The sequence below is a fragment of the Nesoenas mayeri genome, assembly GCF_963082525.1.
Source record: "Nesoenas mayeri genome assembly, chromosome: 20".
NCBI classification, from domain to species: Eukaryota; Metazoa; Chordata; class Aves; order Columbiformes; family Columbidae; genus Nesoenas; species Nesoenas mayeri.
The window spans coordinates 3,469,224-3,493,950 of NC_137569.1; the positions used below are offsets into that span (position 1 = coordinate 3,469,224).

Here is a 24,727-nt window from a genome sequence, read left to right on the forward strand (position 1 = left end):
GCATGCAGTCTCCCTTACACCTCCATATCTACTCACAGTTCATTTTGTTGATACTGATACTTTAGTTTTGGATACTCTGTTCCTAGAACTACCCAGCAAACTCTACTACGTGACAAACTAACCAAACTGCCACAAGAGAAGCCATATTCCAGGTTTCACTTTTGAAGATTCAGATCACCTTGTGACAGACCAGCATAAGTATTCAAATATAGTCTATGTATAGATGCAATCTAATCTGTGTGTACATATTTTTTGCTGCATAAACATTACTGTAGGGAGGTTTGGTATGTTTGCTAAACTAGCCCCTGGACTCACTACAGTACTAGGCCAGAGAAAGGTTCGTACACGATTTTTATGATTCATCCTTTCTCAGACTGACTAACACCATGAACGTAAAAACCTTTAACAGGAATACATGTTCCTGGTTATTTCCACAGGGAATTTCTAGTTATGATCCCATCTCAAGTCAAAGTATAAAATAACCTTCCAGCTTTACTTGACTTTCTTAAACAATAAATAGAAAGCATTTTAAGTTTACTTTCAGACATCTAGACACATACAGCAACCACCTCCATCACTGTAGGCCAGGAAAACCACTGAAGCGTGCATAACACCAGAACACAACCCAGTCATGACAAGGCAAGGCCAGTACCCTGAAATTTGAGCTGTGCCACCTGCCGCCCCTTACCTGCGGTCCAGCTTCCAGGCTGCTGGCGTGTGCTTGTGTCTCCCTGGAGCAGCTCCCTGCCACCACCTGCCCCTGTTCTGCCTCCACCAACAAGGCAGCCTTGACCGACGTGGTGCCCAGGTCTATGCCCAGCACATAGGCAGGAGCAGGCCTGCCCGCCATGGCGTTCACCTTCCCTACCCTGCGTGTGTCTCTACATGGTGGCCGGACTGACACCCATCATGCTGACCCCCACACTGCTCCTTACCACCTGTGAAGGGACACCGGCCCCAAAAGCCAAGTGTGACGAGGGCACAAGCAGTGCGGGCTCCCTCACCAGGGCAGGCTGGGCTGGGAGAGCAGCCTGGACTTTGCCCTCTGGCTGACAAGACCTCCCCTCAGCAGTGTCTGGCCACTACCCCTCCATCTTGAGCGTGACAAACCGTCCCTTCCCCAGCCCTCCCCGGTGACCTGCGCAGCTTTAAACGAAACTTCAACAAACAAGCAGAGCAACGAGCCCTGCCTCGGTCCGCGGGCCCTCCCTCCTCACAGAGCCGCCGGCACCAGCCCAGCGCTCAGCCTGCTCTGTCACACCCAAGATGGCGCCCGGGGGCGGCCGCACCGGCGCAACAGGGGCCCTGGGCGGGGAGTTGACAGGCGGCCGCCTCACGTGAGAAGCTGAAAAGGGAAGAGTCGGGGCTGTGCAGCACGGAGCTGCGGCGCTGGAAAGAGGTAAGGTGTCTTCTCCTCAGCATTGCTCCCTCAGTATTAGTGTATCTCCAAATGTGGGATGGCCCCGCTTCACCGCGCCTGCTGAGGGGAGGACGGCGCGGACCACAAGTCCCAGCGTGCACCGCGCGGCGCCGCCGGGGCAGGGGCGCTGCCGGGGGCGCGGTGGCTGCTGAGATTTGTAGTCCCGCGCGGGTGGGGGATCCCCCGGGGGCGGGAGCGCTGTGTGGCGGGGAGCTGTGAGGGAAGATGTGCCCGGGGGAGTCTGTGCACACAGAGGGACTGAAAGATTGATGTTCTCTTGGGGTTGCTGAGGGTTCCTCAGCTTGGCTGGGAGGGAGCCATCCTCAGGGAGCTGCTGGCTGAGGGGGTGTGCTGGTGCCCCCTCAAAACGTGTGGGTCCTGAGCAAGGTCTTTTCCCCACTGTTTCTGCAGTTTTTCCACTATGGAGATGCCATACGTATTCTGCCCTCTGCTGTACCTCTCGCTTGTGCTGCTGGGGCCTGGTGGTGAGTATTTGGTCACCGTGGCTCAGGCCTACAAGGGCCAGGTCAGAGGTGGCAGAGGACTATGCGGTGTCCACCTAGGCCTGTGCTGTGGTCCCCGTCAGCTCTTCTGTCACACGCTACCTTTCACTTGGTGTGTTCATACACAGACAGAGCTGCACTGAGGCACTGACGGAGCATTCGCCTCGTGCTCTGAGCTCACCTCTGCTGAGCAGAATCAATACTGTCTGTGGTGCAGCCAGCGAGGGACTGGGGAGCTCTCCTGCACTTAAATAGCTTCTTAAGAACAATATGTAATATATGGCAACAAGGCAAAAAAAACCCCACCATCCAGGGCAACCTGTTTATCTCATCATTTCTGGTCTTATGTTTGTATAGCTCATTTTGATTCCTCTTGTCTCATGTCCTTTAAGCATAGGATTCCAAATATCAAAATTGTTGACCTATGACCAGCTTTATGGTTTTGATATCAGTTATGTTCGTATTTGAAACCTCAGTCTCGCTTAAAGCATGGTTTGGTACAATGTAGCTGGATTGTTGCAATGTATACCCCTTGAAAGCCATATTTCAGAGCACCACCATAAGCTGCTTGTGATTTCTGAAGTGTTATGACAGCAAATATCCATTATCTTGAACATCTGGGTGCCTGGTTTGAATTTGTGACCTAAGAAGCAATTTTAAACTAAATTTTGGGCATTTATGACTCCGAAATTACTTGGATGACATCAAGAAACCATTAGTGTGGGCTTGAAGTATCTTAGAGCCTTCTCTTGGCATGAACTTTCGTTGCACTTCAAATATTTACATTTCTTCCTCGTAACATGTTCAAGCAACAGTTATTAACTTCTCCTTTTAGTTGCCTTGAAATAATACGTATTTCCTTTGCTGTTTATCATGCGTACTAATTTTGTTTTTCTGACACTGCAGGTACCAATGGACAAAATGTCTATATCACAGAATCTATCACAGAAGAAAGTAGGTAGTTATTCTGAAGGAGATTTTAATCATTTGTAGTAATTTATATTTGTATGGAGTTTTTTGATGTTTTTATTTCCCCTCCCCTTGTTCCCCCAGATGGAGTCATTGTATTGTCTGTCCCTGAAGTGGTTTCATTAGAAAGTGGAAGTTCAACAAACGTCACTGTCTCTCTGAGGTAAAAATCACAATTGCATCTTTACTTTCTCTTTGGAGTGGGAGATAAGCAGATACTTCTGCAGCCCTGAAGCAATCTTTGTGTACTCAAGTACCACTCTAACTTCTTTTTTTCTGCCTTCACAGGGCTCCATTAAATGAGACACTGGTGATAACTCTTAATATTACATACTCATCAAAACAGAGCACTATTGTTGAACTGCCTGATGAAGTAAGTGACAGAACAGACTTCTGACCTTATGCAAAAGCCTGCTGCTACTGTGGTGCAACTCTCCTCTTTCTTTCCTCCACTTTGCCTTGCAGGTACGATTGCCTGCAGGTCACACTAAAGCAGATTTCCAAGTGAAAGCAGATGATGTTGGACAAGTAACAGTTTATCTTTATACCACTAATTCCAACGTAACTGGGTGAGAAAATGGTTTTTAGTTCTGCTTACTATCCTACAGCTTCCTAATCTTTGGGGTAACTATTCCCTTCTTATAATTAAATAGTTAATGGGACGTAGGTGGTATGTAGTTGAAAAGATGTTGTGACCCTCCAGCAGTCCCCAAGTTATTCAGATAAATACAGGGTACAGAAGCAGAGCGGTAATCTTGGTATCTTAGACTTCATGATTGTGAGTTCTTGTGGCTCCTTAGTTTGATTTTGGTAACCCCTCCCAAAAGTATCAAAACTTCACGTCAGCTTTTCTAGTCTAGGAAGCATTTGGTTGTATATGTCCAGTGAGATACTATTCTTCCTGTTCAGAACTTGTTCTGGAGTGCCTGATGTAGCTGTGCACCCACATCACTACCATGAGAGGCAGGTGCTTTGCTTTCTAGTTAGGGAAGCCCTCTTTTCACAAACACCAGTCCTCCCTAAGAGGAAAAAAGTCTAGTAAGATAGGGAAAGCTGGATTGTATTTGCTTGTTGCCTTGAGCAACAGGATACTCCTGTTTTACTTCCTCATTTTACTTCTGCTTTTAAGACTCAAAGCAAATGCAGAGGTAAGCATGTGAAATTCTCAACAGGACAGGCATGATCATGAGGCTTTGCTGGCAGAGCATGAACAGTGAAACTCGCTCTTGCATAACAGATCTTGTGATAAGAGAGTAGAAGCCATTGGCACAAGATAACCTTTTTGAAGATTTCTATTGTAAAACAATGGACAGGAAAGAGTGAAACAAGAAGGAAAGGGTAGGTTGAGGGTAGGAGTGGGAGATGCCATAAAGATAACAAGGACACTAAAGAAAAGGGGAGCAGCTCTACTGAAACTAACTCTGAATCTTTACTGTCTTGTCTCAACACCTAGTCTCTATTTTGTCTCTTAAAGCATAACAAGATAAAATCTGCTGAAGTGTGAACAGACAAATTAACCTATTCTGTTTGCATTACCCATCAGACCTAGGATTCAATTTCAAGTGATTCATAGCATCATAGTAAGATATGTTGATGAGGTGATTGGCTGGATCTATTTCCTTGCCTGGTCCATCTCCTTTTATCCTCAACTCTTTGAGAACTGGCGACGAAAAAGGTAAAATGAATTAAGATGTCTTTGTGAGTCACTTAAGCACTTCTAGAAATCATCTTCCTAGTTTCAGTTACATCCATCTTGGTTATTCTGAATTACACATGGAAAGATGGGGGGGATAGCAAGGTGAAGATGGGGCCTGGATAAATGCAGCCCCAGGGAGCTTTTGTGCATGCAGGTCAGAGGAAACTAAGTGCATCTTACAGACACCTAATCCTATGGTTCGTCATCCAATACTAATTTGTAACAGAAGAGACTTCCCCATCCCCTTTGGTGTCATGCTGTAAATTATCAGGCTGAGCCAATTACAATGACCACCTTAAAATATTACTTACCTTGTAAGCTGCTTATCAGATGGCTTCTCATAGTGTTGTCATTAGGCCAGCTTCCTTTAAATGACTGTAAGTAGAAACATCATTATATATGAAAATGAAGCATTTATCCTGGCAAAGATGCGCTACTGCTTCTATGGATTCAGGCTGGAATGGTTTGATCAGACTAGCTGAGCTCATGGAGGGCTTACATCAAAAATTGCCTAGAATTCTAGGGTCAAATTGTCCCTGGAACTGCCTGTAATGTTCTCATGCATATTTCTCATACTTTTTTTTTTTCCCCACTCCTTCTCTAGTGTTGTTGGACTAAGCTTTGACTTTATAGCATTAAACCTCACTGGCTTTATAGCATACAGTGTGTTTAATGTTGGACTCTTTTGGATTCCCTTGATTAAGGTAAGCGTGATTATCTTTTAATACTTGTCAGGGGGTGGGTATCTGCAGAAGGGAGTTAAGGCATTTGGCTGGTTTTGCTTTCTCTTACATTTAGGAGGAATTCTTAGTCAGTTATCCCAGTGGGGTGAACCCTGTGGCTATCAATGATATTTTCTTCAGTCTCCATGCAGTAGCTCTAACTCTCCTCACCATAATTCAGTGCTGCATCTATGAGGTAAGTCAGCACTGCTGGCATGGCTCTTTCTGCTGGACACCTCCCCAGTCACCGTCCTCTCCTTCTGGGCTCCGAAGTCGTCTTCATTGCACTTTTGTTGGCCTTTTCAGAAGTCAGGCTTCACAATCCAGCTCCTTTTATCTTCCCCAAGCTAGTAGCAACTCCAGTGAGCTACTTGAGTCTCATGGATGTGCTGAGCTTTTAAGTAAACTTCTTGGGGACTCACAATAACAAAGGCAAACAGCCTAGTTCATAACGTTCCCAAACAGATCTCTATGCAGCTCCACACAGTACAAATGCTGATACGTGCTTTGCTGTTTCCTCGCTACTTGGAGCATTCCTTAAGCTGGGACAGGCCCTTTGTGATTCCCTGCAATTCAAACTTCAAGCTTTTTTCAACTTCTTTTCTCCTAAAACAGCTGCAAAGGCCCTTTTATAATTCCCACCCTTTTTAGGTGGGACTGATTGCTATAGTCAGGTGGTTCTCTATTTAATTCCCATTGTAAAGGCCTCTGATCTTTACAGCCAATTTTTTCTAGATGGTAACTGTTTCTCTGTTGGGGTTTTCCTTTGGTGATGCTAAAACTAACAGCCCATTTGTCACCACTGAGTGCAATAGTCTTTTCTAGTGAAGAATTAGAAGCCAACCATGAATCTTTTACCATAATGGCATAAGCAGCCTTTTGCATATGTAAAAACTCTTGTTATCATCAGACTAAACTCAGGAGGTTGTTACAGATGTTGCACTGATAGCAAGCATCAATACTGAAGAACACTGCCACAATACTGTTTCCCACTTGCTCATGAACAACTGTATTGCAAGTGATTGATGTTGAATATTGCTTATCAGCTCTTGCAAACCTACAGCTGGTTGCTATAACACTCCTTTAATTTTAAGATTCCCTTGTGATTTGAGCCCAACTAGTACAACAACAGGTTTGGATTTGTAACCTCACATAGTCATGAGCATATTCTGTATCTTAGTGTGTCTGGGGATGTATGACCTGGGTCAGTCTAAGTGTATCTGCATTTCTGTTTCAGCGAGCAGGTCAGAAAGTATCCAAAGTTGTTGTTGGACTGCTGGCACTTGCATGGATCTTCACGTTTACCACACTGTTTCTTGCTGCAGCTGAGCAGATGACATGGCTACAGTTTCTGTTCTGCTTCTCTTACATTAAGTTAGCAGTCACACTGATAAAATATTTTCCACAGGTAAATCTGAACTTTTTCTGATTTGTTATTCTATTCCTGTCACCCTAAGCCTGAAGTGCATATTGGAAGTCTGACTAAACTGGCAATGATTAGTTATTATTATTTATTATTGTTATACAGAAGGCATCTTGACAGTTAATCTCAGAAATGCTTGTACGTGACACACTGACTTCTTGTTACGCTCTCAGGCCTATATGAACTTTCGTCGGAAGAGCACTGAGGGATGGAGTATTGGGAATGTATTACTGGACTTCACTGGTGGAAGCTTCAGCCTTCTCCAGATGTTTTTGCAGTCATACAACAATGGTAAGGCTGGAACTGAGGTGGTGGGGTCCTTTCTTAATGGGGTGGGAAGATCGTACTACAAAGCAGATATAAACCAGCAGGTTATCTTGGGAGGATGATGTTTGTGCTATAGTATGGGTAGCTGTTCTTACACTAAGAATAAAGAACCTGTTCATATTCCTTCAAGATGGAAAGTGAAATTTTGAAGGAACCCCAGAACAGGTATTAATTAGCTACACATAAGATGTACACTACAGTCACTCTTAAAGTGTGTTTAAGCAGTGCAGGTAACAAACATGAACTTCTCTGGTATGTATGGCATGACCTTGTAGTCTTGAGGTGAGATTACACTTAAGGAGTTAACTCTAATTTTTTATTTGACAGATGAGTGGAAGTTAATCTTTGGAGATCCAACCAAGTTTGGCCTGGGTGTCTTCTCCATCATCTTTGATATTGTTTTTATGGTCCAGCACTACTGCCTTTATAGGAGGAGACAGGGGTATGAACCTTGTGAATAACATCACTTGTGAAGACAAAAACTTTAAATTGAACTTGTCCCTACCCTGGCTGAGGGTTTTCCAGATGCCTACTGCCAGTTGTCAGAAATACCAATTCTGATCTCTGTTTATACCCTGATCCCCTCTGGTATGGAGTACAAGCTGTTGCCTCACCAAATACCAATTGCCAGATGCCTTAAAGGACAGCAAGCTCTCTGGCCACCACTTGCAAATGGAAGACTCTTGCCTGTTGAAGCTGCAAACAGCTTAGTGTGAGCTGTCCAAGCAAAATGTGGCTTTTTCCATTAACAACAGGAAAGAGAAAGACCAGAGCGATGTCTTTCTGATTGGAAGCAGAGCACAAAGAACAGAGTTCTGGCTTCCAAAAATGTGAGATCATGTTTAAGCAACCACTTAATACCATAAGGAAGTGACTGAAGACTGTGGATCTAAGTGCTGCTGCTGACACCTCACAGTTCACCACCACTCAGGTTGGCTGGTAACAGCTGTAGCGGTACATAAAAAATGAGGTTGGTAACAAATACATGTTAGAACCTGAACTTTCTATTAAAAAAAATAATACTAATAAGCAGAAACTGTATTCTTATTTCACTGAAAACTCTTTTCAAAGGTGCTCAGGGGGGTTCTACTGCCATGTCTTGAATCTTATAAAATTTAAAAATTTATCAGAGAGATTATTTCTAAGTGGATCATGTTAATTAACTGCCCCATGATTAAAGTTTAAACAGTTGTTTTTGTTCCTGGGCAACTTTCTAACTACATGTGATATGTTCTAGGTAGAGATCAAGGTCTTGAGTTATTTGAAGGTAAGAATTATATAACTAGAAGGGAATCCCTGCATTTGTACTTGAACAACACTTGAGGGTGTAGTTGTCAGCCTAAGGAAAACTAGAACCTCTTCCTTCCCCTGCTAGAGACCAAGTGAGGTCTGACACTACAAATCACACCAGTGAAATCAGAGCTTACTCACCTCAGACTGCGTTGTGTCGCGTTCAAGTGACACAGCCTTCTTAATGTAAGGAGAAAACAGCTCAGGAAATCCAACTTTGTTTTATTGTGTGTAAAATCAAGTGGAATAGCAGTACAAATAGCAGTGTACCTCCATAGTAACAAAAATAACTTCAGCTTGAAAGCCTTAAAATTTACCACTGAATTCTTAAGTTACAAAAGGCAAAAGCAGTATTGGAATAATTCCATAGATATGGTAAATAGGCATCTGCTGGTGTGTACAGAACAGTCTGAGATGCATTAACCACAATATAGGTACATGGCACTGCAGTAAGGTACTGAATAAGTTAGTTTGCCACCTCCTCATGTTCTATTTACAACAGCTTACCTGAAGACTGCTTAAGGAAAGTACAGATACGTATAAATCAACGGAAGGGGATTAAAAACTCCAGTTTTTTGGATAATTATAAAGCTAGCTGGTTAACAAACCACGAGGATGCTAGGTAATTAACCTAGTGTTGCAGCAAGAATCTTGAATCCTGTGGCACGTTGATTTAAACTTAGTATATTACCAGAAGTTTAAATTTGGTCAAGAGGCACTTTTGGAAATTACTGGCATATTCATCTCTTCTGTCCAATAAATCAGTGATTTAAGAAAAGTCTTCTAGAAGACACATCAAAATCCACCCCTTCCATTTCCAGTCCAACGGAAGTGGAATGAAGAACTGAAGGCTACAGCTACAAGCAGCAATTTTGGTAAATTCAGCAACAGTATTTTCTTTACCTGCTCCATATTCCTTTCATTTAAACCTGATTCATTTGATGTTAAAAAAAATCATTGGGAACAAGAAGAATTAAGATTTTACCTGACAGCGAAGTTGAATGGTAGTGTTTATGAACTTTTAGTGTACTTCACAGGCATTCATCTAACACTTCTGTGTCACTCGTTTCTTTCTTGTCTGAAGAAGCTGCTTTGTACAGGGAGCCTTTGCAGCAAACCGTGATGCCCCAAACCCTTCAGCACGCTGTGTCTAGCTAGCACACCGCGTGGGATTAGTACAGAGCTCCTCCCCTCAGCACTGTGCAACTCTTAATGCTGCCACTCTGATCGCATGGCAGGACAGGACAGCTCACTTCTAAAAGTGAGTAGAAACCATATTTCTTCTTAAAATAGGAAGCTTTTGTGCTACAAAAAAATCTTGTCAAAGTGAAGGCTTCTCCAGATAACTAGGATTTGTCCTGTCCTCCTGAAAGCCACAACTACAAAAAAGTCTTACCATGGACCTGCAGGGAAGACTTCAGAGAAGCACTCTCGCTGGGGGATACTAGTTTTACTACTGCCAGTTAAACCAGAGAAAGGAAAAAAACCAAAAAATATAGTGTTTACCACAGTTAGGAATGTGCACTCTTTCCAGACAACCTGTTCAGGCCTAGCATTTGCTTCCCTGCGTGATATCAATCTATCTCCCTCCCCAACCCTTCCCCAACTGGACGACTGATTAGGACATCATGGATTGTTGCACAGCCTTCTGCAGAGATTGCCTGGTCACCAGCAGCCGTACCACTTCTTCGTTCCTTTTTGTCAGCCTCTTCCTAGCTTGGTCATGGGTCACCATTGTCATATCCCAGCCGTTCACCTAGGAAAAAACAAAGCAAAGCACCGAAGTGAGGCAGGTGCCTGGACTCACAGGTGTCCTATAACTGTTCTAACAGAACCACGTAGTAGATATTCTTTGCCACAGCTCTGTTGGTTTATAAGCCCCACAAACTGTCTTGGAAAGTACCCAGCACACAATATTTCCCCCAGCAGAAGCATCTCTCTAGTGCGCACTTAGTACTACACTTAGTACCTGTCTCATCTTGGTGTTTACCTGCATGATCTTATCTCCAATCTGAAGTCCTGCAACTTCTGCTGGGCCTCCTTCTGTCACCCTTGTTACATAGATACCCTGAAAAAACCCAAAAAAGTGTTCATTTGCTAAGTATGGAAGCATTAAATACTCAAAGGCCATTTGACTGCCAACGCAAAAATACTTTGTTGTATATTACAGGATTCTAGTTAAAAACAAGTTTGTGAAATGTTGGAAGAAAGAAAAGGTAAAGAGTTAACTTAAAATGAACTTAGTCTGCAAATGATAATGTGGCAGCAGAATAACCTTAGTAGTGAACTGTACGAGAGGACAGAATACAGCTATGAGCTGAGCTTGCTGGGTGAGCTTTTGCAGAGGTGCTACAGAAAACAAAGAACATCTGACCTTGTCAGTCTTGTCTTCAGAGAAAGGATTCTGAGTAGGATCCTGGTCGATGCCACCTCCAATGCTGAATCCCAGAATCAAATTGTCACCTTGACGAAGCTTATGTATTTCAATTCTTTGCTGAAAAGAGAAAAAGATAAAATAGCTGAGTATTGTTGGGCACCGGAAGAAATCTCAAGTGTGCCTCAAGACACAGATACTTAAGACCCAGTTAAATTGTCCTTCTCGGAGATACCATAAACCTACTCAGGCTGCACCACTGCTCCGTAGGCTCTGAAACATCATGTGGCATTTGCTGTCTGTCACATGCAACCTCGGTGTTGACAACTGGCTCTGAACTACTCAGCACTTTACTGCTGCCTGGGGATACAAGGGGAAAACACTAAAACCAGAGCAGGTCTCTTTAAACATGAGTCATGTCTAGATAACCAGCAGTCATTCCCAGCTCTTGTTCTTTATTTATGTGCCTTGTGTTCCTGCCTAGCCCTATGAAGGGAAATAACAACCTATTATTAGGATGGTTCTTTAAGATAAGTTATCAACAGACGCTTGTAATCCAGAGACAAGTTCCTTGGTGCCTGATGAGCACAGGCATCCCACAAGCTTTATACATTGCCCAAATCCTTTATAAATGGCAGCTTGTGCTATTCTTGAGCCAAGAGAAAAAGTCACCTTTTCTTAACTGAAACAACAACCACTCAAAAGGTTTTTCAACCTGATCTGGGTGAAGATGTCCACTGCAGGGGGGTTGGACTATATGGCCTCTAAAGGTCCCTTCCAACCCCCAAACCATTCTCTGATTCCCCTCGAACAGCCCTGTCAGGCAGTGACCTTCCCGGCGGGCACCAGCTCTCACCAGGACACAGCGGGACAGTGGCCGCATCCTCAGGGCTCTGTTCTTACACAGCTGGGAGCGGTGCAGTGTATTTCAACTGGGCTACAGTCACACCACCCACAGCATAAATAAGTTTAGCACCTTAACTAGCAGAAAAAAACAGACCCTTTCGTGCACAGTTTGTTATTAAGGCAATTAATATGCGTTAAAAGCTGTACTTGTTAAGCTGCACCTAGGCAAGGGGGGTTTCCCCTGCCAAGGTCGCGCAGCCTCCCGCAGCAGAGGGCACTGAACAGGCGGTTCCCGCATCCCCACAGGGGCGGCGGGCGGGTCGGACCGTCTGCCAGACGTTCCGCACAATGGAGAACAGGCTTCCCGGCGGGGCCCGAGCGACAGCTACCGATTCCCTCGCGGGGTCTGTTCCCTCACAGCGGCAGAGGCGTTCGTCTGCGGCCCAAGTGCCCGGCCTGCCCGTTATCCCGTCCGGAGACACCGCCCAGGCGGGCTGGGAGCGGCAGTGGGTGGCAACCGGGACCAGCGGCTCTGCGACCCGCTCCCATCACCCGCTCCCTCCGCGCACCCGCGGGCCGGGGCTGCCCTGAGACGCACCCGCGGCCCCTCCGCCCCCGCCGAGCCCCTCGCCCGCTGACAGCCGCCGGGCGGCACCGGCACCGCCACGCCCGCCCTGCTCAGGAGCCCCGGCGCGGTGTCCCTGTCCCGCTCGGCACCCCCGGCGCGCTGTCCCCGTCCCTGTCCCTGTCCCGCTCGGCACCCCCGGCGCGGTGTCCCCGTCTCACCACCACGGCGGTCACCGGCTGCCCCGGTACGTACGACATGGCCCCGCCAGCGCTGCCGCCGCCCGAACAAAAGCGCCTCGCCCGGCTCCGCCCCCCGCCGCCGTCACGGCCGCCGCCAGCCAATCGGGTGCCGCATCGCCCGCGGTGGCGGCTCGGGCGCCGGAAGTCAAGCTGCTTTCCCGGCGGCCCCCGCGCCAAGATGCCTGACAGGAGCTTCCGGCGGGCGGGCGAGAGTCTCCGCTGTGGCGGTAGGTTGGGCCCGGCGGGGCGCGGCGGCCCCGGCTCCCGCGGGCGGCCCGCGGTGACGGGCGGTGTGTGCTGTCCCTTGGCAGGGTGCGAGGCGTGACGGTCGGGCCCGGCCGAGGGTCCCGCGGAGCAACGCGCCGCCGTGGATGAGAGGTACGGGCCGGGGGAAGACGGGAGGGTCGGTGCCGCGGGCGGGGCCTTCGGAGCCCGTTGAGCTCCCGCCGCGCTCCGGACGCCTCTAAGGGCGGCCTGGTCGGAGCCGGGCGGGCTCGGCTCCCGGCGGGAGGCAGCGCTTCGGCCGGGTCCCCACACCCGTGTGTGTTTCCCCCAGTGTCGCTGGGAGAAGGGAGGTCCCCGAGCCCGCCTGGGAGCCATGGCCGCGGTGGTGGCCAAGCGCGACGGGCCGCAGTTCATCAGCGAGGCGGCGGTTCGGGGGAACGCCGCCATCCTGGACTATTGCCGGACGTCGGTGTCGGCGCTGTCGGGCGCCACGGCCGGGATCCTGGGCCTGACCGGCCTGCACGGCTTCATCTTCTACTTCCTGGCGTCCGTCCTGCTCTCCGTGCTCCTGGTGTTAAAAGCTGGACGGCGATGGAACAAGTACTTTAAATCCCGAAGGCCGCTTTTCACGGGGGGGCTTATAGGAGGGCTCTTCACATACGTCCTGTTCTGGACTTTCCTGTACGGGATGGTTCACGTCTACTAAAGCGACTAGGAGCCACATTAGCTGCAGTGTTTTTTAATGAAGCAGGAGGACTGTTGCCAAAATCACCTACACGACTAGGCCAGCTTACCTTTTAAACTGTTGTTCATCGCTTGTATTGTTAATACCGTCAGTAAATTATGTCCAAGTACAAATGAATCGGTAGTACTGTTCTAATTAAACTGAATGTGAAACTCTACCTGGATGCCTCCCATGAATATTTGTTAGGTGGTAAATGAATAAATTCTGTCCCTAATTGCAGGCACAACCGTGGGGTTTAATGTAGTCCCTTGTATCCTTTGCGTTTTGGATAAGACACACTAATTACAATCCCTTGTAGATTTGCTGCCTGTCCCTACACACAAATAACGATGAAAGCAGCGTGTAACACAGCCCTCTCAAAAAATAATCCACTGACACGAGGAAATACTCCACAGTAGCATGTAATTAAATGTATGTAAAGTTTTGGTACAGAAACGTAGTTGAGTCGCTAGTGCAAACGTTATTTCCAAAATTGCTCTATGTACACGCTACCAATAAATGACATTGTCACGGCTACTCTTCACTGACATAGACAAAACTCGCTACGTGATGCTCTCGCAAGTCAAACACTTTGCTCCTTTTTAGTCTGTTGTGTCCAATGACAGGTCAGTGCAGCATCTCGGAACCTGCAGCTCCGTCTGTGCTGAACACGCTTGTGAGCTGCTTGGGATTTTCTGTAATTGAACAGTGCATTGTTGTGGTTCCATATGTGTCCGACAGAAACAGAGAGGAAAATTCTATCACCCACCATACAGGTAATATCTTTGCTATAGACCTGCTTGTGCAAATTAGATGTTTAGAGACTCATTGAACATTGTGATCAAATTCTTGTACAACAACTGGGTTTTGTCCTGTATTTTCTTCTAGAACACACACTGCTCCCTCTGGGTAATGCTGTTCTTTGAATAGTCATTGCTTCACCAGAACACTGTCTGATATTCCCTTTTTATGTTGTACACAGATTTTACACCATAAAATAGTTTAAAATATTTTACAGAAAAAAATCAACTGGTGAAATGCAGGTTTATACAAAAGGTAGATTTGATACTATAAACAATACCTCTGTGGTGGTTCCTTTTGGGGGAAAAATGATCAAGGTTGGAATTCCCGGAGTAGTTTATGCTTTGACAGATTCATGGCCTCAGAAAACAACCAGCACTTGCAGCCCATTAACAGGTATTCAAATCCTTGCTCTACTCATAACTGGCTTGCTAGCATTAGTGTGTCACAAAGAGAAGGTGGGGTGTGCAACCTAAAGAACACACTTTGCAGCAGAGTCTCAGGGAACATTCCCCTAAAGTGATACATTTTATTGCTGTACATTAATACAAGGAGGAAAAAAAAAAAGAAGCTCCTGAGAGGGAATCTGGTTATGTTTCATCAACAACAATGGTTATGGGAATCGTGCTAAATAGATGATATAAAGAAGGGAAATATTCTATGGAATTTGGGGGGCATGAAGACTTAAATTCAGTTCTGCAGTACAGCTCAATGTACTATGAAAAAAGGCATAAGCATTAGGTCCCCCATCCGGATCTCTCCCCACCATGAACGATTGGTACACGATGCAGAAAAGGACAATCCCGAGCAGATTAAAGAAGGGAGAACCCAAGACCATCTCCATGCAGATACTCCAGCACCACGCTGCTTTTCAGTGCATTAACCCCTTTTCCCCCCAATGTCAACCACAAAATTGTGTGTCCTGCCTTACTTCAAAATACCCGTCACCTGTTCTGTGCTCCGAAATGGTTCTCTGGGCCAACGAAAAGTGGAGCCGGTGGCCGTGGGCGAGGGGGCCGGGCAATTCTCCACCAGGAGCTGCGGCAGGACCTTCTGCTGGTCCTGAGTCGAGCACAGCGCCTCATTGCAGCTGCTGCAAAGGTTTTCCTGGCGAAGCACCGTTTCTAGCCCTAAGAGCGACTGCCCCTGCTCTGACACAGGCCCAAGGTGTTATAGGATAATCATCCTCTTTCCCCCACGCTCCGAGAGCTGCTGAACTTCATCGCGCTTCCCGACAAGAGCCGTCCTGCTGCTTTACAGCTTTATCCTGTGAGTCACACAAGTGAGAGGCGGCAGCTGCGGCCACAGGCAGGGGAGCAGCAGACAGGTTGGATCTCAGCCCTCCTCGAGTGCCGGTGCTGGGTCACATCACGGCTCTTTGGCGCGTGGAAGCGAAGCACAGCCACGGGATAACGCTGGCTATTGATGTAGGGACAAATAGATCTATCAAGAGGTACAAAACCATTCATTTGGTGCCTTCTTTTTCCTTTTATAAAATCCTTTTATAAATCCATATTGACAACACACTGTTGCAAGCTCAGGATACCAAAGAACATCTCAGGGAAAGGAAGGTGTTCTTTAAAGGACTTTTTTTTCCTCTGGGAATCCCAATAACAGAGAGTAGATCTGATCTGGGGTATCTCCACCTCCCAGTCCTGGTGTGATTTCACACCTGCATGGTTTCCCCGGAATGAGAGTCCAGCTGGCAGAGCCATCGCTGTGCCTAGAGCCCCCCGAGCTGCTCAGGGCTCTGATTCCCGTTCAGCGTGGGGCTGGATAATGATTTCCTGGAACTGGACCTGAGGAGACAAGCAAAGGTGACAGACAAGGCACACGGACTATTTCTGCTTCAGGAGACAACGCGGGAAAAAGGTTCCCAGCCAGGCCTGTCACACCGTGCCACAAAGGCTGTCACCCTCCCTACAGATACAGCCCCAGTTCTCCGTTTCATGAGGCTCTTGGAGCTGCCCAATTCCACCCACAGTCATCATGGACCGACAGTATGAGGTCGTTTCCAGCCCAGCCGTGACACAGCAGGTTCCTTCACTCCCCAGCAAACTGCAACAATGAATTACAGAGGGAGGAACTTGGCTAAACTCACTGGAGTAATATAATTTCCTGGAATTGGCCTTTGTTTGCCATTAAAGTTTACTGTGTTCTTGTACCTCCTATTTCTATTAGTCATAACAATAAAGCCATTACATTTAAACACAAAAGCCAAGCCCACTTACTTTACTTCCTCGTACTTTTTGCCTCGATAGAAGTTACTCTTTTTAATCAGATACAGCAGCACCAAGTCACAAAAGAAAGCTCCCTGCAAACAGAAAGAACTTGTGTTTTATCTTTGGAGTAAAAGAGGAAATGTTCTGATCTCATTAGCAATGAGCATTAATTAAAGAAGCATAACTTGTAGGAGCTGTGTTTTCCTTTATACTCCATGTAATCTTAAGGGTATTTAGACCACAAAGTACCTTGACAAATGCCTTAAAGCCGGGACACAGGCACACACCTGACTGAGCAGGCAGAGTAGCAAAAACTCTACTGAAGAAGATATAAACCAACCATCCCATTTTTATCCTCGGAACAGCTAAATGACCAATCTGGGTCCCAATATGTTACTTTAAGAAAGCACATTCACTTACCGCTCCCATGAGAGCAAGCCCTGAGCCGATATTGATAACGGTGGGGATGATGTTAAATTTCCCTGCCTAAAAGAAAAAAAGTCATGAAGCACTTGGTGAAAAAACAACACAAGAAACATCTTAAGGGTTTGGTATTACACGGGGGAGGCTCCTGTGGGTGTGTTTTGTTTGCAACAAGCAGGCACAACCATAGATTTGCGCTGAACGATCTTGCAGGCTAAAGGTCTGTGTGTCTCAGATCCAACTGTCCACAGCTGCATTTCTAAGCTTGCATCATCCCTGCATTAGGCTTATCTTTTTCTGCATGGAAAACAAGTGTCTGGGGCACAGTTACTTTCGTTGGACTTCACACACATGAGCCTAGTTTTAGATTTAGAAGAGATGCAGACTCATCCGCACTCCAGGTCATGTCCTTCCCTGTGCAGGGTTAGCTCCACATGGAAGAATGGCAGGAGCCCTTTCCTACAACATGCCAGTGAGACTGTTGTCATCCCAGATTTGCCTCTGTGCTGAGTGGGCTCTCCCCTCTTCTTCCTCTCCATGCTCAGAAAAGCCTGGCCTGGGACCTCACCTTGCCGTTCACCATCACATCAAAGCGGATTCCATACGCTTTCATGAGTGTCCGGTAGTCAACCCCCTCAGCATCCCGGTAATATTTGGCAAACCTGGAATACAACAGTGCTGATTTTAACTCCATTATATCCCCCACACAGAAGAACCCATATGAGTTCCCTTATCTGTTCCAACAGATCTGTTCTTTCATCAAACACAGTTTTAGGTGGTACTTCCCCGCCAAGCTCCGAACCAGCTCAGCCTGACCACAGTACTGAACCGTATTCTCCTCCTTACTTACCTGAAGTTGTACCCAGAAGAGATGGACTTTTCTGCAAACTTGTTATCCAGCCGGCTAAAAGAATAGTGAGGATTACATTCAGAAGGGGCTTTATCAAGATCACAGTTCCATTCAATCTGAATTCCTATCACACCACCCTTAACGAAAGAGAGAGACAGTGTGAGTTTTTTAAGCTTAGTTCAATCAATGTGTCTTCAAATTTGTCAGATACCTGGGGAAGTTTTCCCCAGCGACAAGAACAGCCACATTTCTGGTCACAGGCACAATCACACCCACTTCTGGACGGGCTAAGTTCATGCTTAAGGTATTAATCACATTACACACAACCCTCGCTTTCCCTGTGCTGCCATCTGAGATTTCTCATAGCAGGACACTGATTCCATTAATTTAAGTGGCTGTAACATACTGCGGCTCTTTAATGCAGGGACAAGCTGACACACACAGAAGCTGGGCAGGAGGCAAACCCCAGCCAGGGGCTCCCGGCACAGCTGGCTGGGAAGCCACATGGGCCCAAGGGACACTCCTACCTCCAAGGCCATTTCCTGGAAGTCACTCCCAGCCCACTGGATGATGTTCCCAAGGAGGAAGATGGGACAGTACGGATGCTCCGTGCTGTAGCGGCAGCTCTTCAGGTAGGACTCGTTGTTGGTTGCCAGCACATTTGTCCTGCATGTAGGGAAGGGGAAAAGCCACTTTGTCTCCTTTGCTTGCCTACGCCACCAAGACTGCAGAGACAAGAGACTTCTCCAACATCCTTCATGCACAACAGAAATGGCACCTTGTCACCACCCTTGTCACCCTGCGAGCCGCTCCGCTGCTGGCCAAGGGAAAGCAGGATGCCCACCCAAAACACACGTCCAGGCTGGACAGGGACTGGCCCAGCTGAACGTGGGCACAAGGAAGGACTCACGCGGAGCAGGTTGCCAGGGTGCTCCAGGGCCATTTAGTTTTCTCAAGGAAAAAAAAGATGCTAGAAACGTCTAGCTGAGAAAAGCAAGAACACACTCCTTCAGCGGCAAATGGAAACCAATAGTTTTAGATCTGCATTTTCTCAGCCTTGTCCAGGCACCTTCATTTTTATGGAAGATGAGGAATATTTAGGAGCAGAAGCAGCTCAGGAACCTGACTATGCACTGGCCGGTGGCCAGATCCATCTGCCTTAGGAGCTCTGGTGCATCCCATGCTGTAGGAGCCATCGCAGACCTCATCTGGTGAAGGACAGCCTGGCCCCAAGACCTGAACCTGCATTTTCTCCTTGTTCCTGCACAGCTGGAAGCCAAAGGCCTCCCCGTGCACTTTGGAAGAGGGAATGTCCATCTGCCACCCCAACCCTCAGGCAGGAGAAGGACAGTGGAGCAAACTGGGGTTATTTGCTCTGTGATGGAGAGGACAGGGGGATCTCTGACTACCTGCACTTACTTGGAGAACTTGAACTTGGGGAAACGGATTGAGTTCTTGATGTAAACAGTGAAGTTTTCTGCTGCGGCAAGAAGTGGTTTCCTGGAAGAGAAGGTTTTGTTACCTGGTTTACATTGGTACCCTCTCTGCATGTTTAAACTGGAATTGCTATCTCAGAAACAGCTGCTTTTCCCCACACTGCCAGCAAGGAGTTGGTGAGGAGCGTGTGGGCTGAGGGGAAGCACCGAGGGCTGGGACAGCCCTGGGACAGACCGTGACCCCAGTAGGGGGTGCTGGGGGTGCAGGGGGCCACGCGGAGCTCCCCCCAGCACTGCAGCAGCCAACATTCAAGCAAGTGCCCAAGCAGAGGGAACCCAGAAACCACCCTCAGTGACACAAAAGCCAAGCGACTTGAGCCTGGAAACAGCACAGGACAGCCACGTACTTGGGCTTGGATCTTTTCTCCACTGGGCACCAGGCCAGTATCTCACAAGTCCCTCTGATGCTGTCCCTGTCTTTCAAACAGCGGCCAGTCTTAACCCCTGCAGCACAGACATCACAGAAGAGGTCACGCAGAGCAGCCACCTCCTCTCCTTGTCTACAGGGCACATGAGAATCAGGTGCTTTTCACTGCCACCCTCAGCCCTCCCCGCCGTGAAAGCGTCTCAGCTGGAGCAAACACTCGTGTTGTTTCTCTGACCAGCCCAGGGTGCTCTGGCCCAGCCACCACAGAGCTGTAGGCAAGGCAGCAATCTTAATAAAAGGTCGTAAAGCAAAGGAAGTCCTTGCCACTCTCTGTCATCAGAGATCTCTGGGGTTGTAACCCGGCTGATGCCTCTAAAGGAACCCATCTCCACCAGAAACAGGACAGGAGGAGGGACTCTCACTCACCATTGCCGGCCACCACTGCTTCCCCGGCCGGGCAGTCCCCGTCCTTGTGACACAGGGCATCGGGAATGCTGGCACTCTGCAAAGCACAAGAGGACAGAAGTGAGACCTGTGACAGGACACAAGACTCCAAGGGGTAAGAAATTGCTGCTGATGTGGGGTGAATCCTCTATAGGACGGTGGACACTGAAAACGTGCAGCTGAAGCGGCAGCTGTAGGTCGTGCAAACAGCTGGGCAGTGTCACACCACCACAACACCGTGGTTCAGCTGTTGCTTTGGGGCTCTGCTCAGTCTGGAGAGGGACAGGCTGTGGAAAAACCCAGACATCACCCACCACTCACCAAAACCAAGCAGGAGGCCACAGTACTTCACCCTAAGAGACAACCCTGCCTTTGATTTAAGCCACAAGCTTTCTGAGCTCAAAATTACCCTTCTTGGGTTAATGCAGCCACTAGAGGACAGCCACGTCCTGAACGAACGAGCCGTGCTCTGGGCACGGAAAATTCATCACTGCTACATGGAGACAACCCTCCCTAGTCAGCCAGTGTCCTTCCCCTGGCCCCAGCCCGTTCTGAACCACGTCTGCAGAGGACATTTCAGCAGGACAGGGAAAGACCTCACGCCTTTGGCCCGTAAGGCATGTTCTGCAAGTTACCAAACACCCTCTCATGTCCTGAAGGTAACAAAAGCCTGAATGTTCAGCCCTTCCCACTATGGGGTTCTTGGAAAGTCTCCTCTACCCTTAAGTACAGCGAGTCACCTCAAAGATGTTTTCCCATGGCCCTTTCTGACCCTGAGCAATCAATGCTCTGGTCTCATCTCCAGCTGGCCAGAGTCAGCAAGACTCTACATGATCAGTGCCTCTGGAAATAAAGGCAGCTGAACCTCCCAGGTTTGCAGTAACCAGCCCGAGTTTTCCCAACTGAGATGTTACACTACAGACAAAAACCGTTCGCCTTTCATCCTTCTGTGTTCGTTGTTCCCCAGGTGTCCTCTGTCAGTTCTTACCCCCGGTTTTGTAGGGGTCTGGGGGCCAAGGGGCTCAGTTCTTCCTACCTCAGGACATGTGGCTTGCCTCTGGTTTGGGGTCACAATCAGATTCGTCATGACAAAGAAGACATTTTCACCCTAGAATAAACAAAGGAAAGAAGGAATAGTTAGAAAACCTGTTTTAAAGCACCTGTTACAAGGAGGATGCAGTTCTCCGCAGAACAGTCACATCTCCCCCTCTCCTGTTTCCATCCATTTACAGCTTTCTACCCCTTGTCAGCACAGGATCCTGATTTTCCCTTCACACATCTCCATGCACATGGCAGACACGAGCAGGACAAGCACAGACAGCCCCTGGCAAGCACAGCTGGGCAACTTCCAGCCTGGTGCCGGGCCACATCTGCTGCCACCTTTTCCCCTGAAGCATCAGCTACGCATCTCACTTTGCCCAAGTCAAGGAAGCAGCCAGGCAGGTTTAGCCAGACACATTTCAAGCAACCCTCATCACTCAAATTGCTCCGCAGTTTCTCTGCCTGTGACAGGGGCGTCTGACTAGATGAACTTCAAAGGTCCCATCCACCACAAGCCATTCTGTGATTCCGTGGAGATGAGCCCAGGCAAGCAGACACTCTGCTCAGCCGAGCAGTCCCACTGACATCCCCAGGACTCCTGCTGCATGGTTCTGCTTGCCAAACAGCACGGACCTTTGCGAGAGAGACAAGGCTGCCTTGATATTTGCTGGAAAGACCTAAGAGAAGACACAGCATCGCCTTCTTGTAGCCCAACTCTCCTGCTTATTCACGGGAAAGACCTGGATACATCACTTCAGCGCTTCCAGCAACAGCCACGCTGGACAATCACTTTCCAGCTGAACAGCAGAGGTGATGCCAACCTGTGGAGGGATGACGTAGTCTGCGACGTCCCACAGCCTCTCCCCCAGCTCCGAGGTGTTGGTGAAGGCTACGCCTTTCAGCTTGGTGATGACCGAGCTCTGCAGGGACGTGTCCGTGTCCTGATAGCCCTTCTTGACAACAAACACCCACCTGCGGAGAACACAGTGAACACAGGGCTGAGAGATTTACACCAAGGCCAAACACCATGCAAGGGCAAATCAAAACAAGCCAATGACAGCAAACCCTCTGCAACTACTACTACAAATTTAGAATAAACTCTTTGACACAAGTTGTACATATCTACAGCACTGGTGGAAAAGTCAGGACCAAGACCCCACATGCAGGGTAAGTGTAATAAGTGGTCATGGGGTTACAAACTAAACCGGCCTCCCTGTCCTGTGCTGCGTTCAGCAACCTCGATAGACAGAGGGGAAGGCAAGGCTCTGTGTTCCTCAAGACAAAAAATAATGTAAGCTTTTGCAAGTTGCAGTGAAGAGTGTAGCTGGTTTCACAAATATACACTCACTCCCATTTTAGCGGCTGCCGTTAGGCTGCCAGTCCAGCAACTGGTCACGGCTGGGGAGATGCAACTCCTGCAGGTGAACTGAACATCGCCAACAGAAACCTGTAGGGAATATTCTCAGCTGGATGCAGGATCTTTTGCAGGCCAGGGCGACGGTGACAGCCTGATCACACCCTGCCCTCTGTGCTCAGGCTCCTCGCTGGCACAGCTGGAAACGCGGCTGCCCAGCCGAGCAGTGCAGGGACCGGCTGGGCTGACTTCTCCCCGCTGGCAGCAGCGAGAGCTGCGTGAAAGCCTCTCTGGGTTAAATGGAACGCCTCCAGCTGCTCCACAACACTGCCAAATGCCAAGGTAACAAATCACCCAGCCCCTTGAAGAAGCAAAGGGCACTGGGGCAGGTTTTGGGAGGGACGCAGGCTGCGTGGGCTGCAGAGCTCCCTTCACCTGCTACTTGTGACAAGCCTGAATAACAACATTCCCCACCCCTGAGAAGTTTCCTACTTTCTTGTTTTCCCAAGGGCACTGCTTTTCTCTCCCAGGAGGGCTCAAACAGCAGAATCTTACATTTTTCACAGTGAATTGGGGAAGAAACGGCAGCTACGTGCAAGAAAAGATCCAGAGGGGTTTGACGATCACAAGCCCTGAGCCAGCCTCTGACTGGGTGCAGAATGAAGCCGTCAGACATCAGAGTGACGCTGACCACCTCTGTGACACCGGCCACCATGGAGTCACTGCGGGCACCACCAGTGACGGTGCCAAAGGTTTGTGGAAAGCAACAGATACCCAGGGAAAAAAATAGCCTGTATGGCCCAGACAGTCTCTGAACACTCACGGCCACTGGTCATGTTACATCCCTCCCGGACAGGGGATGTGTTCTCGGCAACGTTATCTGCAGGATTCCTCCTTTAGCAGCCAATACATGCCAGACTGCTGAGACTCCAGCTCTGCCCTGCTAGCTAAAGCAGGCTCTGGAGCTCTGCACCTTGCTATAAATAACTCAGCACGTAAAAATGACCCTGCTATATTTAATCAGTGAAAACACGAGGTGTGAGAAAGGTGAAGGGACTCAGAAGCACAGACGGTGAGGGCAGAGACCTCTGAATCACATTCTGCAAAGCCTCAGAAACTCAGGAAACAACAGCGCAGGCATCACATAGGCTGCATATTTCTGGGTCTGAGCCCGCAAGGAGCATCGTTGTGTTCGTTACATGTCAGCGCGAGCAGCTCTTGCAGAACGGGGCCGTTTCTGAGGTGCTCTGTCTCCACGCCAACTCGCCCTGCTCTGCAATGAACGCAAGGCAGCCGACATTCGCGCTGCCTCAGCCTCCGCAACCCCGGCTGCTGCAGCCCACTCCAGCAAAGAAATCCGCCACTTTGTGCTCGCTCCCCTCCCATTTAGACTTGAGCATGTCATGCAGCCGTGCAGACAAGCCAGGTTTGTCCCACGGCTCGGCAACCACGGCCATAAATGCTATTGTTTCTAATGAGTCAGATGTTAAGGTTTGGCACCATTCCCATCGAGTATAGAAATAAAGGCGTAAATAATGCAGCACAAAGCCATAGTGCCGTTTGATCTATTTTTAACTCTACGTTAATCTGGAAGGTAGAGCTGAATCGAGCAGTCATTAGCAGGTGAAAAATCAGATAAAAGTCTATTAGACATTACAAAATGCAGCTGTATAAACAAGCAGAACTACCTGCATTAAAATCATAAGGCACATCAAGCTGTCACTGCATGCGGAGTATCCCACATCCATCTCCATAAGACAGCAAGCAAAGGCACCCGCAGCGGTGTGTGAAACGCAGGGTGATTCTTACCCCACCAGGTAAGCCAGGATGGAGAGCTGCACCACTCGGTAGAGAATCCCCACCTTCTTGTTCTTCGCAATGACGTATTTCTCTGTTTTATAATCAAAAAGCGATAGAAACAAACCCTTCCAAGCCACCTGCCCCATGCTCCCGGCTCGCCTTGTGCTCTGGAGCAGGCAGCGGCGTCCGCCGCTCGCATTATCCACACGTGCTCCGCATGGAAACCCGACACACCAGCCCCTTCAGAGGCTGATCTCCTCCCTCCCGTCAGCTGCTCGCCGGCAGCAGCTTTCAGGTCAGAAACCGGCAGCTGCGCTAACACGAGATCCTTCCTTAGCTGCTTTGCAGCTCATTTATCCTCGGGGGAAGCCCTCGCCTCAGTTTTGCTCCCGAGCTTCACTCTCTCCCTGACAGCCATTTATAGTGAAACATGTTACAGCATGAAGCCGTGTTACAGCACCCAAGACGACACAGCTACAGTCTCTCCCTGTTCAGTATTAAAGCCTTTCTTCAGCCTTTACGTGACGACACAGCACGCGGTTGCAATGAGAACTTCGGTCCTTACCAGTTATCCAAAATACCTGCCCGGCTACTACATCTTCC

The 24,727-nt window shown here is 48.3% G+C and overlaps 5 protein-coding genes across 6 annotated transcripts in view; 2 read left to right on the forward strand and 3 right to left on the reverse strand.

The window, feature by feature from the left end:
- TRPV1 (transient receptor potential cation channel subfamily V member 1) overlaps positions 1–5,200 on the reverse strand; it is a 26,164-nt gene extending 20,964 nt beyond the window's left edge. Inside the window, exon 1 of one of the 2 annotated variants that reach the window (XM_080356789.1) lies at positions 4,900–5,200. Coding sequence is in view for 1 of the 2 variants with exons in the window: in XM_080356788.1 (XP_080212914.1) it covers positions 689–850 (162 nt within the window). In the remaining variant the exon portion in view is untranslated. Of the gene's footprint in view, positions 1–688; positions 1,424–4,899 lie in introns of those variants that run through there. The other variant, XM_080356788.1, reaches the window with a different exon arrangement.
- Positions 1,358–8,041, forward strand: CTNS (cystinosin, lysosomal cystine transporter). Its single transcript, XM_080356795.1, has 12 exons — positions 1,358–1,399; positions 1,832–1,905; positions 2,830–2,877; positions 2,977–3,055; positions 3,181–3,265; positions 3,358–3,461; positions 4,436–4,567; positions 5,193–5,292; positions 5,387–5,506; positions 6,548–6,718; positions 6,907–7,024; positions 7,388–8,041. Exons 2-12 carry the CDS (start codon positions 1,842–1,844, stop codon positions 7,519–7,521), a joined length of 1,155 nt encoding a protein of 384 aa, XP_080212921.1. The 5' UTR covers positions 1,358–1,399; positions 1,832–1,841; the 3' UTR covers positions 7,522–8,041.
- Positions 8,042–8,453: 412 nt separating this feature from the next.
- TAX1BP3 (Tax1 binding protein 3) lies at positions 8,454–12,434 on the reverse strand. The gene is made up of 4 exons (XM_080356796.1): positions 12,357–12,434; positions 10,725–10,844; positions 10,341–10,418; positions 8,454–10,106 (listed from the first exon to the last, which is right to left on the reverse strand). The coding sequence occupies exons 1-4, from the start codon at positions 12,393–12,395 to the stop codon at positions 9,969–9,971; spliced, it is 375 nt and encodes a 124-aa protein (XP_080212922.1). The 5' UTR covers positions 12,396–12,434; the 3' UTR covers positions 8,454–9,968.
- A 90-nt stretch (positions 12,435–12,524) lies between these two features.
- Positions 12,525–13,504, forward strand: EMC6 (ER membrane protein complex subunit 6). Its single transcript, XM_080357169.1, has 3 exons — positions 12,525–12,604; positions 12,689–12,755; positions 12,934–13,504. Exon 3 carries the CDS (start codon positions 12,976–12,978, stop codon positions 13,306–13,308), a length of 333 nt encoding a protein of 110 aa, XP_080213295.1. The 5' UTR covers positions 12,525–12,604; positions 12,689–12,755; positions 12,934–12,975; the 3' UTR covers positions 13,309–13,504.
- A 2,346-nt stretch (positions 13,505–15,850) lies between these two features.
- Positions 15,851–24,270, reverse strand: P2RX5 (purinergic receptor P2X 5; the record flags this gene model as incomplete). The annotated part of the gene is made up of 12 exons (XM_080357214.1): positions 15,851–15,926; positions 16,359–16,441; positions 16,770–16,835; positions 17,341–17,434; positions 17,623–17,759; positions 18,150–18,288; positions 19,042–19,122; positions 19,466–19,562; positions 19,912–19,987; positions 20,966–21,037; positions 21,792–21,942; positions 24,134–24,270. The coding sequence occupies 12 exons, from the start codon at positions 24,268–24,270 to the stop codon at positions 15,851–15,853; spliced, it is 1,209 nt and encodes a 402-aa protein (XP_080213340.1).
- Between the last annotated feature and the right edge of the window lie 457 nt (positions 24,271–24,727).